General features: G+C 45.2%; 1 protein-coding gene and 1 long non-coding RNA gene across 4 annotated transcripts in view; one reads left to right on the plus strand and one right to left on the minus strand.

Moving 5' to 3' along the window:
* Positions 1 to 16,017, minus strand: part of SLC12A4 (solute carrier family 12 member 4) — a 474,963-nt gene that overhangs the window by 347,783 nt on the left and 111,163 nt on the right. For all 3 annotated transcript variants that reach the window (XM_077288127.1, XM_077288128.1, XM_077288129.1), the window contains one exon: positions 13,068 to 13,214. In XM_077288127.1, coding sequence (XP_077144242.1) covers positions 13,068 to 13,214 — 147 coding nt within the window. The remainder of the gene's footprint in view (positions 1 to 13,067; positions 13,215 to 16,017) is intronic.
* The window catches only part of LOC143807002 (uncharacterized), a 174,408-nt gene that overhangs the window by 128,286 nt on the left and 30,105 nt on the right, over positions 1 to 16,017 (plus strand). The window lies entirely within an intron of this gene.

Here is a 16,017-nt window from a genome sequence, read left to right on the forward strand (position 1 = left end):
ATAGTCCGAAAAATACGGTAACAGTCTGGGTCGAGTACTTTTATTGCTGATCTTAGTGTTTCCATTTTGAAGCTCTCCACCTGAATCTTATAGCGGTTTAGTGCTTTCAAATTGAATATTGCACTCTCAGCGAGCAGTCCGGTTTTGGCATGAGGAACAAGGTGCTGTAGAAACCTTTCCCTATCTCCTGGTGTGGTACTTTGATTAGTACCCCTTTTTGCATGAGGAGATGGACCTCTCTCTCGAGTGTTGCCTGATTTTTGTCGGTCACCTGGGTCATTATCATCCTTATCGGCGGGGGGCTAGAGAATTTCAACCGCAGATCTTCCAACAACAAGCTGGTTACCCATTGAGAAGCTGGTAATGATGCCCACTGGTGGACAAACAATCGGAGTCTTCCCCCCCCACCGGGATTTTGGTGTCATTGGTGTTTGGAGTCAGGTCTAGGGGGAGGCTTCCTGAAGAGGAATCCCTTTCTCTTTCCAGGGTCTGCTCCGCATGGACCCATCGTCCGATTGGCCCCCTCTATATCTGGACCCACGAAAGGATGAGCGAGGAGTATCCCACCAGCGTCCAGGGCAGGGGGAGGTGGAAAACGTTTTTTTCTTGTCCGACGCCTTCTCTAGGATTTCATCTAAGGCTTTCCCAAAGAGATACTGTCCCTCACAAGGTACTGCACAGAGTTTCACTTTTGATTGAAAGTCTGCAGCCCAATTTTTTTGCCACAATGCTCTGCGTCCTGAGTTGGATAGGAGCATGCACGAGCGGCACATTGGACAGAGTCGACTGAAGCATCTGCTAGGAACCCTGCCGCCCCTTGCAAGGAGGGTAATGCCTCCAGTAGCCTTTCTCTTGGGCATTTATTTTGAATCTTAACACCCAGCTCCTCTAACCACTTAACCATAGCACGTGCTGTGCAAGTGGCAGCTACCCTGGGCTTTAAAGACCATGCCGCCGCCTCCCAGGCTGATTTCAGAAACGCATCCGCTTTTTTGTTAAGGGGATCTTTTAGGGCTTCCATGTCCTCAAATGGTAGAGCTACTCCTTTAGAGGTACTGGCAACAGCTGCATCCAATCTAGGATCCTTTTCCCACTTCTCGCAGACCTCCTCGTCAAATGGGTATTTGCGTTTTAATGCCTGCGGGATGGATATCTTTTTATTTGTTTTTTTCCACTCTCTTTTGATCAAATTTAGGATATGATCATGAAAGGGAAAAAATTTGCGCTTTCTCCCCTCCAGATTACTAAACATAGTGTCCTGAATTGATCGTTGCTCTCTAGGAGTTTCCACCCTTTGAGCAATTTTCCGACATCTTCGGATTGAAAAAAAGGGTGGCCATACTCCTCATCTGAGGAGTCCAGGTCTGAGGTATCAGAAGGGGTTAATTCTCCTGGCTCTTCTCCTGAATCTAAGTCAGACCTCTGGACACTTGAAGGAGGATGAGGAGGGGTAACTTTTGAAGAGTATAAAGTTGCATGCTGTTTTAATTGTTCTTGAGCAGTTGATTTTACTTCCTCTCGGATGATGGTTTTAAAATATTAAAAGTAGTAGGGAAGAAGATTCTTCTGCTACTGTTTAATCAATGCATAACTGGCAGATTTGTTTGTTATACACTCTAGGGAGGGTTTCTTTGCATAGTGCACAAGCCATATTCTTCTGCTTTGAGGTAGCTTTTCTTCCTTAAAAAACACATGGTGTAAAGACAGTATGCGTGTATTGCCTTACAAAGGCACTCACCCCTCCAGGACCCTAGGGTACCATGGTAGCCTGTGTCTGTTCATCCATCTTGGGTACTGGTACCGCCGGTATTCCAGGATCCACTGTGGGCTCTGCCATTGTTTAGGAGGCAGTTGCCTCTTCTACCTTTTTGTTATAAGACAGGAGCGGTGGGTGTGCCAATGGAGCAACTTCCTCCTGGAAGTGTCCAGCACACCGGCTCCTCCGGCATGTGACGTTACTTCCTGTGCGACCGGAAGTCGTCACTTTCACTCGGCGCCAGCATCTGTGAAGGACACGCCCCATCCCGGACCAGCCTCCTCAACAGAGCAGACGCCGGGGAGTCCAGCGGGGGGGGGGGGGGGGATGAGGCGCGGCACCCAGCAGCTTCCTCGGACATCAGGATTTGTGCCCTGACACCACCGTACGCGATGCGCACTGAGCCCGGCTGCCCCCCCGCGGACCTCAGTCTCCAGACTGGCAATCAAAGGAGGGAGATCCCTCTGGAAGTAAGCGCTCTGCCACAGGCATCCACCTGCAGGAACAGAAAACCAAACTGAGGAGAGAGGTGTCGCCCCCTTCTTTTATCTCTGCTGCAGGTTTCCTGTTCCTGGGGGCAGATGCCATCTCAAGTAAGGTGCTATCATGGTGAAGGGAAAAATCTATGCAACGATTCCCACATAGCTGCCTTAAAGAGCTGCAAAGCCAATGCCCAGTGACAAGCCGCGCACGAAGCTCCTACTTCACACGCAGATTGTGCCCTAACCCTAAAAGGGGCCACCCTGGCATTCACATTATATGCGTGGATAATAGCAGTCTTTATCCAGTGGGTAATGGCCGCTTTTGAGACAGCATGACCATTACGAGGGCCACTAGAAATAATAAACAAGGATTCCGATCACCTGAATGAGGCAGCAGTTGAACAAAATAGCACCTTACGGCTCTAACAACATCCAGCTTGTGCAGAGACGTCTCAATAGTGCACGTCAAAAGAAAAGCAAAACAAGGTCTTCATTAAGGTGAAAACTAGAGCCACTTTTGGGAGAAAAGCCAGAACTGGTGATAATTGCATCACCTGGACAGGCTATAGTTCCATCACCTATGCAATACAAAGGAAATCCTGAAGACATGACCTGTTGATGGGCCTTGAGGACTGGAGTTGGAAAACACTAGTCTAGCGTGTGCCAGCCCCTGGAGAAAAGTCTTAACTTAGGGTTTAGACATCATAAATAATATAAATAAATAGTATAGCTAGGGCAGACACCTCACTCTTGGAGGCGTTAAGAATTTGCCCCTCCTCCAAACCGAACTGTAAGAAGCAAATCAGTGCTGACAAAGAAAATGTGGACTCGCATCAACATAAATAAGCCTTCAAAGTGTAATGGTGCAGTGACTGACTGAGACAGACCTGGTGCCCTCAATATCAAAGATTCAACAGCCAGGCTGTTAAACTGAGTGACCGTAAATTTGGATGGAGGAACGGATACAGAGACAGAAGTTCTTGACAGTCCGGAAGAGGGCATGTAACATCCACCAGGAGATTGATAACATCCGAATAACAGGCCCTCCGAGGCCAGTCTGGCGCAATGAGAACAACTGGAACTCCCTCTACCCTGATATTTTTGAGATGTCTGGGTAGGAGCGGTAGAGATGGAAAGAGGAAAGGCAGAGAGAAATGTGACCAAGAGATTGCCAGGGCATTGGCTGTAACTGCCTGAAGGTCCTGACACCTTGCTACAAACTTTGGCACCTTGTGGATTAGTTTAGATGCCAATACATCGACAACAGTCATACCCCATTGCTGTCACATCTGCTTTAACATCTCCGGGTGAAGAGCCCACTCTCCAGTAAGTAGCTGATTATGACTTAAAAGTCTGAAGCACAGTTGTCTACCCCTGGGACCTGGGATATCAACTCCAAAATTCCTGCAACTTCCACCATGGTGGATAGGCTTTGTGTTCTCCCTTCGTGATGGACACAGGCCACAGGTATGACATTGTCTGACTGAAAGCTGATTGGTAACCCTCGAACTAACTAATGCCTATGTAGAAGAGCCAGAAGGCCAGCTTTGAGCTACAACACGTTGGTTGGGAGAAGTTTTTATCGACTGCTCCAGACCCCTTGGACTGTCAAGTGATGGAATATTGTTCCCCAGCCGGAAAAGGTTGACATCTGTGGTGAACATCTGCCATTGACTAGGATGAAAAGAGCAACCCCGAGTTAACAGGGGTGAAGTTAACCACCACCAGAGAGAGTGGCTACAGTGAAGTGGAAGACAAATAGGCCAAACCAGAAACCGTACTGATCCATTTCAAAAGGCTAGTAGCGTGTTTTGTGAAGGTCTTGAACGAAATTAAGCACACAGCACTGCCTCGAATGTTGACACCATCTTACCCACGATTCTCACACAAAATTTGAGGGAATGGCTGGACGCTTCAATATTCTGATTAAAGCCTAAAGAGTTAAATCTCTTCTCCTCCAGAAAGAATATGGATGCTTTAAGAGTGTCGAACACTATTCCCTTACTGTGCTAAAGACCTGGATCCCTTCATCTTCTGCTCTATGCACAAATGAGCTATGTGGGGCAGCGGACAAAAGCTAGTTTGCTTACAGACCTCTGCCTTGTACCTGACTACCAACTGTGTCAAGGCACATTGGTCCAGCCACACTGACGTGAGAGGATAAAGACAAAGCAATTACAGCCTGCATTCTCTGTCGCTATGCGAGTGAAACAGAGTGCACTGTTACTCTGATACAGGCATCCCTGTAAAACACAAAAAAAGAAAATATGGTTAACGCTAATCAAAGAAAGGTCAGACAGACCTGGCCTCCAACTGACACTAGAAAAACTGAGGAAGCCTGACTCCAGCAGGCAAGGTATAGTGTGCTGAGGAGTAGGAGCCAATTTTATTTAGATGTAATAATCGTGTCAGCTTCCAGATAGCACCAGACTATCCAATGGTTTTGTGACCCCCAACAAAACAAACTCGAAAAAATATTTTTGAACAGTGTTAGGTAGTCAATTTACTTTTTTTCTCTTTTTTAAATGTAAAGATATGCAAAATCTATCACCCTGCAGGAACCACTCTAGTCTGAATTTACAGTGTTTAACCCCTTCATGACCCAGCCTATTTTGACCTTAATGACCTGGCAGTTTTTTGCTATTCTGACCAGTGTTCTTTTTATGAGGTAATAACTCAGGAACGCTTCAACGGATCCTAGCGATTCTGAGAATATTTTTTCGTGACATATTGGGCTTCATGTTAGTGGTAAATTTAGGTCGTTTATTTGTGAAAAAAATGGAAATTTGGCAAAAATTTTGAAAATTTAGCAAAATTCTAATTTTGAATTTATTAAACGAGAGAGTTATGTGACACAAAATAGTTAATAAAAAACATTTCCCACATGATTACTTTACATCAGCACAATTTTGGAAACTATTTTTTTGCTAGGAAGTTATAAGGGTTAAAATTTGACCAGCGATTTCTCATTTTTGCTACGAAATTTACAAAACCATTTTCTTTTTAGGGACCATCTCACATTTGAAGTCAGTTTGAGGGGTCTATATGGCTGAAAATACCCAAAAGTGACACCATTCTAAAAACTGCACCCCTCAAGGTGCTCAAAACCACATTCAAGAAGTTTATTAACCCTTCAGGTGCTTCACAGCAGCAGAAGCAACATGGAAGGAAAAAATGAACATTTAACTTTTTAGTCACAAAAATGATCTTTTAGCAACTATTTTTTTTATTTTCCCAAGGGTAAAAGGAGAAACTGGACCCCTAAAGTTATTGTACAATTTGTCCTGAGTATGCCGATACCCCATATGTAGGGGGGGGGGGGGCGACAGGGTTCGGAAGGGAAGGAGCGCCATTTGAATTTTTCAATGAAAAAATTGGCTCCAATCTTTAGTGGACACCATGTCGCGTTTGGAGAGCCCCTGGGTGCCTAAACATTAGAGCTCCCCCACAAGTGACCCCATTTTGGAAACTAAACCCCCCAGGGAGCTTATCTAGATGCATAGTGAACACTTTGAACCCCCAGGTGCTTCACAAATTGACCCGTAAAAAATGAAAAAGTATTTTTTTCCTTCACAAAAAATTTCTTTTAGCCTCAATTTTTTTATTTTCACATGGGCAACGGGATAAAATGGATCCTAAAATGTGTTGGGCAATTTATCCTGAGTACACCGATACCTCACATGTGGTCACAAACCACTGTTTGTGCACACGGCAAGGCTCGGAAGGGAAGGAGCGCCATTTGACTTTTTGAATGGAAAATTAGCTCCGTTAGCGGACACCATGTCGCGTTTGGAGAGCCCCTGTGTGCCTAAACATTGGAGCTCCCCCACAAGTGACCCCATTTTGGAAACTAGACCCCCCAAGGAACTAATCTAGATGTGTGGTGAGCACTTTTATCCCCCAAGTGCTTCACAGAAATTTATAATGCAGAGCCGTGAAAATAAAAAATCTTTTTTTTTCCACAGAAATAAGTTTTTAGCCCCCCATTTTATTTTCCCAAGGGTAACCGGATAAATTAGACCCCTAAAGTTGTTGTTCAATTTTACCTGAGTACGGCGATTACCCATATGTTGGGGTAAACCACTGTTTGGGTGCACGTTGGGGCTCGGAAGGGAGGGAGCACCATTTAACTTTTTGAACGCAAGATTGGCTGAAAATCAATGGTGGTGCCATGTCGCGTTTGGAGACCCCTGATGTGCCTTAACAGTGGAAACCCCTCAATTCTAACTCCAACACTAACCCCAACACACCCGTAACCCTAATCATAACCCTAACCACAAGCCTAAGTCTAACCCTAACCCCAGCACACCCTGAACCCTAATCTTAACCCTATTTCCAACCCTAATCCTAAGGCTATGTGCCCACGTTGCGGATTCATGGGAGTTTTTTTCCCGCACAGTTTTTGAAAAATCCGCAGGTAAAGCGCACTGCGTTTTACCTGCGAATTTACCATAGATTTCCAGTGTTTCTTGTGCGTATTTCACCTGCGGATTCCTGTTGAGAAACAGGTGTCAAACGCTGCGGAATCTGCACAAAGAATTGAGTGCAGAAAATACAACACAGCGTTTCCGCGTGGTATTTTCCGCACCATGGGCACAGCGGATTTGGTTTTCCATAGGTTTACATGGTACTGTAAACGTGATGGAAAACTGCTCCGAATCCGCAGCGGCCAATCCACTGTGGATCTGCAGCCAAATCCGCACAGTGTGCACATAGCCTAATTCTAACCCTAACTCTACTGCCTCACTAGCGTCGGTACGGGGCAGTCGCCATGCGTTGGCCCGATGTACCGATGCACGCTGTGAAATAAATGCACAACGGGAGCAGCGGATGCAGTTTTTCAACGCATCCGCTGCCCCATTGTAATGTCCGGGGAGGAGGGGGCGGAGTTTCGGCCACGCATGCGCGGTCGAAAATGGCGAACATGACGCACAAAAAAAGTTGAATGAAACTTTTTTTGTGCCGATGCAATTCTATGGAGAACAAACACATTCTGCGGGCAACTTTGCAGGATGCGTTTTTTCTCCAAAACAACGCATTGCGATGTCCGTCACACAACGCTAGTGTGAAAGTAGCCTAACCCCAGCCCTAGCTCTAACCCTAACCCTAGTTCGAACCCTAACCCTAGTGGAAAAAAGTAAATATTTGTTATTTTATTATTGTCCCTACCTATGGGGGTGATAAAGGGGGGTTATTTCTTATTTTTTTTATTTTGATCGCTGTGATAGAACCTATCACAGTGATCAAAATGTACCTGGAACGAATCTGTCGGCAGATTCGGCGGGCGAACTGCGCATGACCCGCCATTTTGTTAGATGGCGGCGCCCATGGAGCAGATGGATGGACACCGGGAGGGACACCGGAGGTCGGTAAGTATGAGGGTGGGGGATAGGACAGCGGGGGGAGCGGACAGGAGGACGGGGGGAGCGTAGGACAGCAGATGACAGGACGGAGGACGGTGGGGACGAGATTGTTGGCGGTGGCAGATCGCGATCTCCAGCCATGGCTGATGCTATTGCAGCATCGGCCATTGCTGGATTGTAATATTTCACCTATTTTCATTGGTGAAATATTACTATCGCTCTGATTGAAAGTGAACTGTCACTTTCAACAGCCAATCAGAGCTATCGCAGCCACGGGGGGGCGAAGCCACCCCCCTGGGCTCAAGTACCACTCCCCCTGTCCCTGCAGGTCGGGTGAAATTACAGCTAACCCTTTCACCCGGCCTGCAGGAGCGTGATCCGACCATGATGCATATGCTGCGTCACCGGTCAGATTGGCACAGGTTTTCATGACGCATACGCTGAATCAAAGGTCGGGAAGGGGTTAAATATTACACAGGAGTATTAAATCTGCCCTAGCCATTTTCATTCTTAACTTAAGAGCATAATAAGGAGCATCTGAAATCATTTAAACAGGGTATGTAGCAGATCTCAAAAACAAATTTGTGGTTTTTTTTAAAGAATGTTAAATAAAACATTAAATTAGTTATTTCTGCAGAATAACAATTAACACTGTTAAGAGATCTCATGTACTTAACACCTCAGGGTATGAGTACAAGTTAAATATTTGGCTTTCTGCATCTCTTGGCACAAAAAAACGCATGTTTTTTACATGCGTTTTTGGTGCAGAATTTGCCCCAGTCATTAGTATGGGTGAAATTTGCTGAAATAAACCAAATCTGCAAGTCACATATAAATAAGCAACATTTGCATACGACTTGAGCATTCTCATTCTCTTTGTTGGCATAAGGAAATCATACAGGTTTTGTGAAAAATCGGCACTGAAAAAACAAACATACATAACAATGTGTTAGGGCTAGCGGAACGCACCAAATAATTAGAGAAAAGGAATAAGGTGCGTTCGCAGCCCGGAGTCCACCGTGCAGAGATGGAACCTGCTGCTAAGCAATGACGGACTATATGGCGGTACAATGAGGATACACACGAGTTCGCTTCACCCTGTGTGAAATAGGCGAACTCTGTTGCGTCACAGGGCCGCAGTACCGCACGTAACAGGGGCTGTCTATCCTTTGGGGATTTTCTCTGAGGCAAGATAGTTTTCCCTTTTCTATCTCTAGGGGTATTTAGTCCTCCGGCTGTGTCGAGATGTCTAGGGAGTGTTATGTACATTCCACGGCTACTTCTAGTTGCGGTGTTAAGTTCAGGGTCTGCGGTCAGTACAGGTACCACCTTCTCCAGAGTACATCTGATGCTGCTCCTAGGCCACCAGATCATAACAGGAGGGGATGATTAATGAGCGACTTTCACTCACAACACACACACACATAGTTACATAGATAGTTACATAGTTATTAAGGTTGAAGGAAGACTGTAAGTCCATCTAGTTCAACCCATAGCCTAACCTAACATGCCCTAACATGTTGATCCAGGGGAAGGCAAAAAAACCCCATTTGGCAAAGAGTAACTCCACCATGGGGAAAAAAATTCCTTCCCGACTCCACATACGGCAATCAGACTAGTTCCCTGGATCAACGCCTTATCAAGGAATCTAGTGTATATACCCTGTAACATTACACTTTTCCAGAAAGGTATCCAGTCCCCTCTTAAATTTAATTAATGAATCACTCATTACAACATTATACGGCAGGGAGTTCCATAGTCTCACTGCTCTTACAGTAAAGAATCCGCGTCTGTTATTATGCTTAAACCTTCTTTCCTCCAGACGTAGAGGATGCCCCCTTGTCCCTGTCTCAGGTCTATGATTAAAAAGATCACCAGAAAGGTCTTTGTACTGTCCCCTCATATATTTATACATTAAAATAAGATCACCCCTTAGTCTTCGTTTTTCCAAAATAAATAGCCCCAAGTGTAATAACCTATCTTGGTATTGCAGACCCCCCAGTCCTCTAATAACCTTGGTCGCTCTTCTCTGCACCCGCTCCAGTTCAGCTATGTCTTTCTTATACACCGGAGACCAGAACTGTGCACAGTATTCTAAGTGTGGTCGAACTAGTGACTTGTATAGAGGTAAAATTATGTTCTCCTCATGAGCATCTATGCCTCTTTTAATACATCCCATTATTTTATTTGCCTTTGTAGCAGCTGCCTGACACTGGCCACTGAATATGAGTTTGTCATCCACCCATACACCCAGGTCTTTTTCATTGACGGTTTTGCCCAGAGTTTTAGAATTAAGCACATAGTTATACATCTTATTACTTCTACCCAAGTGCATGACCTTACATTTATCCCCATTAAAGCTCATTTGCCATTTATCAGCCCAAGCTTCTAGTTTACATAAATCATCCTGTAATATAAAAATTGTCCTCCCCTGTATTGATTACCCTGCAGAGTTTAGTGTCATCTGCAAATATTGAAATTCTACTCTGAATGCCCCCTACAAGGTCATTAATAAATATGTTAAAAAGAAGAGGGCCCAATACTGACCCCTGTGGTACCCCACTGCTAACCGTGACCCAGTCCGAGTGTGCTCCATTAATAACCACCCTTTGTTTCCTATCCCTGAGCCAGCTCTCAACCCACTTACACATATTTTCCCCTATCCCCATTACTCTCATTTTATGTAACAACCTTTTGTGTGGCACCGTATCAAAAGCTTTGGAAAAGTCCATATATACTACGTCCACTGGGTTCCCTTGGTCCAGTCCGGAACTTACCTCTTCATAGAAGCTGATCAAATTAGTCTGACATGAACGGTCCCTAGTAAACCCGTGCTGATACTGGGTCATGTGGGTATTCCTCTTCAGATACTCCAGTATAGCATCCCTTAGAATGCCCTCCAGGATTTTACCCACAGTAGAGGTTAAGCTTACTGGCCTATAATTACCGAGTTCATTTTTTGTCCCCTTTTTGAATATTGGCACCACATTTGCTATACGCCAGTCCTGTGGTACAGACCCTGTTATTATGGAGTCTTTAAAGATTAAAAATAATGGTCTATCAATGACTGTACTTAGTTCCTGCAGTACTCGGGGGTGTATCCCATCTGGGCCCGGAGATTTATCAATTTTAGTTATTTTTAGACGCCGCTGTACTTCCTGCTGGGTTAAGCAGGTGACATTTAATGGGGAATTTTTATCACTAGTCATTTTGTCTGCCATGGGATTTTCTTTTGTAAATACTGATGAAAAAAAGTCATTTAGCATATTGGCTTTTTCCTCATCCTCATCCACCATTTCACCCAGACTATTTTTAAGGGGGCCAACACTGTCATTTTTTAGTTTCTTACTATTTATATAGTTAAAGAATATTTTGGGATTATTTTTACTCTCTCTGGCAATGAGTCTCTCTGTCTCAATCTTTGCTGCCTTGATTTGCTTTTTACAGAATTTATTGAATTTTCTGTATTTATTTAATGCCTCCTCACTACCTACTTCCTTTAATTCTCTAAATGCTTTCTTTTTTTCCCTTATTGCGCCCCTTACAGCTCTATTTAGCCATATTGGTTTCCTCCTATTTCTAGTATGTTTATTCCCAAACGGTATATACTGTGCACAGGTCCTATCCAGGATGCTAATAAATGTCTCCCATTTTCTTTGTGTATTTTTGTGTCTCAGGATATCGTCCCAGTTAATTGCACCAAGATCCTCTCTCATCCGTTGGAAATTTGCCCTCCTGAAGTTTAGTGTCCTTGTCACCCCCCTACTACCCATCTTATTAAAGGTTACATGAAAACTTATTATTTTGTGATCACCATTCCCCAAGTGACCCCCAACCCTTATATTTGATATGCGGTCTGGCCTGTTGGTTAATATTAGGTCTAGCAGTGCCCCCCTCCTTGTTGGGTCCTGAACCAGTTGTGAAAGGTAATTGTCTCTCATAGTTGTCAAAAACCGATTACCTTTGCTGGAACTGCAGGTTTTTGTTCCCCAATCTATTTCAGGGTAGTTGAAGTCCCCCATAATAATGACTTCTCCTTGAGTCGCAGCTTCATCTATTTGCTTTACGAGGATATTCTCCATTGCTTCCATTATTTTTGGAGATTTATAACAAACCCCTATCAGTAATTTATTATTTTTTCCCCCTCCCCTTATATACAAACAAGAGTATACTAGCGCATGGCCATGCAAACCTTTTATAGCTGCAGCATGTACAGGACCTTCCCAGAAGGACAAAAGGGAGGCTGCCACATAAGTTGAGCACCTTCAGGGTCTTCCTGGAGGACCAATGGGATCTGCTGCAGTATCTGAGCATGTGACTCTCGATCTTGCCCTGGGCATGCTCAGAAGGGGAAAAGCAGGACTTAGTCCCAAAAGCGTCTGCTTGCCGCTGCCCAGCACTGACTTCAATGGCAGAAGCTGGAAAAGCAGCAGTAACCCTTTGCACAGTGTGAGACTGAGCAAGACGCTGGGACCGACGTCTCCGCTGAGCAGGCTCCACTGCGGCTGATGCAGAATGAGAGACCGCAGAACACATGGTTCGAGATTCCCCCTGTGCAGCAGTGGTAAGGGTACTGTCACACAGTGGCACTTTGATCGCTACGACGGTACGATCCGTGACGTTGCAGCGATATCCATACGATATCGCTGTGTCTGACACGCTACTGCGATCAGACATCACGCTGAGAATTGTACGTCGTAGCAGATCGTTTGGAACTCTCTTTCGTCGCTTGATCACCCGCTGACATCGCTGGATCATTGTGTGTGACACCGATCCAGCGATGTGTTCGCTTGTAACCAGGGTAAACATCAAGTAACTAAGCGCAGGGCCGCGCTTAGTAACCCGATGTTTACCCTGGTTACCAGCGTAAACGTAAAAAAAAACAAACAGTACATACTCACATTCCGGTGTCTGTCCCCCGGCGTCTCATCTTCTCTGCACTGTGAGCGCCTGCCGGCCGGAAAGCGAGCACAGCGGTGACGTCACCGCTCTGCTTTCCGGCTCTGGTGCTTACACAGTGCAGAGAAGCAGAACGCCGGGGGACAGACACCGGAATGTGAGTATGTACTGTTTGTTTTTTTTACGTTTACGCTGGTAACCAGGGTAAACATCGGGTTACTAAGCGCGGCCCTGCGCTTAGTAACCCGATGTTTACCCTGGTTACCCGGGGACCTCGGCATCGCTCCAGCGCCGTGATTGCAAAGTGTGACCGCAGTCTACGACGCTGGAGCGATAATCATACGACGCTGCGACGTCACGAATCGTGACCTTTTTTGTGATCTTCCTTCTTCGCTGTTTGGATAACCTTTACTGGAAAAGGTTTACCTGGGACGAAACGGGCGCTATCAGTTTCTAAAGTACTGGGACCCCCACCTTCTTGAATGCCAAACATTAAGGCCTTGAGGAATATCTACTGAAACTGAAGTAAGGTCCCCTTATAAAATAAGTTATTTAAAATTTACTTACACAGCAACAACACATTAGTACAATAAGAAGGGTTTGCAGTACTCCAGCTGTGCCCACTATCCATGTCAGTCGAAGAAACAGTATCACTCCTAGGATATTTTGTAGACACGGAAGGTAGACACCCATCAATGTGCCCATACTGGGAGACTGTAAGGCAAACAAAAAAAAAAAATGAAAACACATGATCTGTTGATCTATGAAAAAAAACATTGGTGGTTACAAAGAGAAATGTTGGTTACATTGATATTTGTGTCCTACAAAGGACAAGCCCTGATATGGTTAAAGTAAAAATAACAGTTACAGCTCTTAGAAGGGAAGAAATAAAACTTAAGGTACCGTCACACTAAGCGACGCTGCAGCGATACAGACAACGATGCCGATCGCTGCAGCGTCGCTGTGTGGTCGCTGCAGAGCTGTCACACAGACAGCTCTCCAGCGACCAACGATGCCGAGGTCCCTGGGTAACCAGGGTAAACATCGGGTTGCTAAGCGCAGGGCCGCGCTTAGTAACCCGATGTTTACCCTGGTTACCAGTGTAAAATGTAAAAAAACAAACAGTACATACTCACCTTCGCGTCCCCCGGCGTCCGCTTCCCTGCACTGACTGAGTGCCGGCCCTAACAGCAGAGCGATGACGTCACCGCTGTGCTGTGCTTTCTCTTTGCGGCCGGCGCTCAGTCAGTGCAGGAAGCGGACCGCCAGGGGACGCAAAGGTGAGTATGTACTGTTTGTTTTTTTACATTTTACACTGGTAACCAGGGTAAACATCGGGTTACTAAGCGTGGCCCTGCGCTTAGTAACCCGATAATTACCCTGGTTACCATTGTAAAACATCGCTGGTATCGTTGCTTTTGCTGTCAAACACAACGATACACGGCGATCTGACGACCAAATAAAGTTCTGAACTTTAATCAATGACCAGCGATATCACAGCAGGATCCTGATCGCTGCTGCATGTCAAACACAACGATATCGCTAGCCAGGACGCTGCAACGTCACGGATCGCTAGCGATATCGTTTAGTGTGACGGTACCTTAAAGCTCAAAAAACAAACATTGGCCGTGATGGGAAGGGGCAGTGTAAACACTAATTCTCCATAATAAAGCAGTTTGTTTGAACGAGCATTTGTAGGAACACTTGTTTTCAGAGAATTGTAGGGTGAAATGATTTATGAGCCAAGTAAGAGAATAATCACAAGACATGTGCTGATGAGTATAACATTCTATGTATAAAAAAATAAATAAATATCAGATAACAATAAATTGGTACATTAGTTCATTTAGGAAGAGAAACAGTCTAGTATCTTTTTAGTGACATCTCCACAAATATCAATTATTCAACATCAAGAGAACTCTAACGAAGTAATTTTAACAAATCAACAAGCCCAAGAAGTAACAGCGCTGAAATCAGGGTGTCTGACTATATTTTATTACGCCTTTAGCTTCAGATGGAAAACATGGTAAAAAAGATTCCTTTGATAAACTCCAATAGCACTGACAACACAAAAAAATCATCAGCAAAATTAATGTCTGTTATAGAGTTTGATGTGCTGACTCCAAAAGTATGCTTAGTTTTGCTCTATCATACAGATTCTGAGAGGTATTTTTATTATTACGTTATTTCTGCATTTTCAATGTATGTGGCTTTTCCTATGTTATTCCCATGTCTTTGCTTGACTTACTTACCGTATATACTCTTGTGTAAGCCGAGATTTTCAGCACATTTTTTCTGTGCTGAAAACGTCCCCTCAGATTATACATGAATCACGGTCCCAGAAAGCTGGCGGGGGAGGGGGAGCGGGGAGCCAGCGGCTGTAGAACAGTGACAGCTGCAGCCGCCGGCATCCAGAAGACATCAATACTCACCCTCCATCGCTGCATCTCTGTCCCGGCACCGGCAGCTCTTTCCGGTTCCTGTGCTCAGTGATCACGTAGTACCGCTCATTGAGGTAATGAATATTTACGCGTCTCCACTCCCATAGGCATGGAGCGCATATTCATGACCTTAATGAGCGGTACCACGTGACCACTCAACACAGGAAGAAGCTGCCGTGCCGGGACAACGGAGATGCAGGGACTTTCAGCGACGGCGTGAGGAGGGTGATATGACGGCGGAGGACGCCGAGCCATTCATACAAGGGGGAGGATGAGGGAGCCCAGCCATGCATACAAGATGGCACGAGGGAGCCATGCATACAAGATGGGACGGGGGGAGCCGTGCATACAAGATTGGATGGGGGAGCCATGCATACAATGAGGGGACAGGGGGAGCCATGCATACAATGAGGGGAGCCACACAAAGCAGAACAGGAAGGGGGGAGCTATGCACACCAGGAAAGGAATGGGGGGACATACATAGCCGGCTTATACTCAAGTCAATAAGCTTACCCATTTTTCTGTAGCAAAATTAGGTGCCTCGGCTTATACTCGGGTCGGCTTATACTAGACTATATAAGGTAATTGTGAATTTTCTTACAGGGACAACATCAGTAAAGATTTTTAGTGAGTCTTATGGGAAGGAGTATTAACAGAGCAGTCAACTAATGACTGCTTCTCGGAAAGTCACATGTTATGGGGAGGAGCTAACTTCTGAGGCGGTAAGATTTGAGTCAGTCAGAAAAGGATGATGATGGCAGCAAGGACTGGTATGTGAGACTGACAGGAGACAGGCCTCTACAGGGATCTGAGCCCTGCAACAGGGAGATAGAAAGGAAGGTAGAGGACAGCCGCCATTGCGAGAGTATTTTCACTGCATTTCTGGGAGGGCAAGTTGTCTCATAGGAAAGAAAGAAAACAGCTCAGCCACTGAGGTGTAAGGCCGGCGTCACACCAAATTTATCAAACTACAGTCCATTTTTTACGGCCGAGATACGCAGAAAATTTCCTTAACAGTGATCCGTATTCAATGTGAGGATGCGATTTTTTTCTCCCAAAATTTTCCATGTGTAATC

This window comes from Ranitomeya variabilis, chromosome 2 (genome assembly GCF_051348905.1).
Source record: "Ranitomeya variabilis isolate aRanVar5 chromosome 2, aRanVar5.hap1, whole genome shotgun sequence".
Classification (NCBI taxonomy): domain Eukaryota; kingdom Metazoa; phylum Chordata; class Amphibia; order Anura; family Dendrobatidae; genus Ranitomeya; species Ranitomeya variabilis.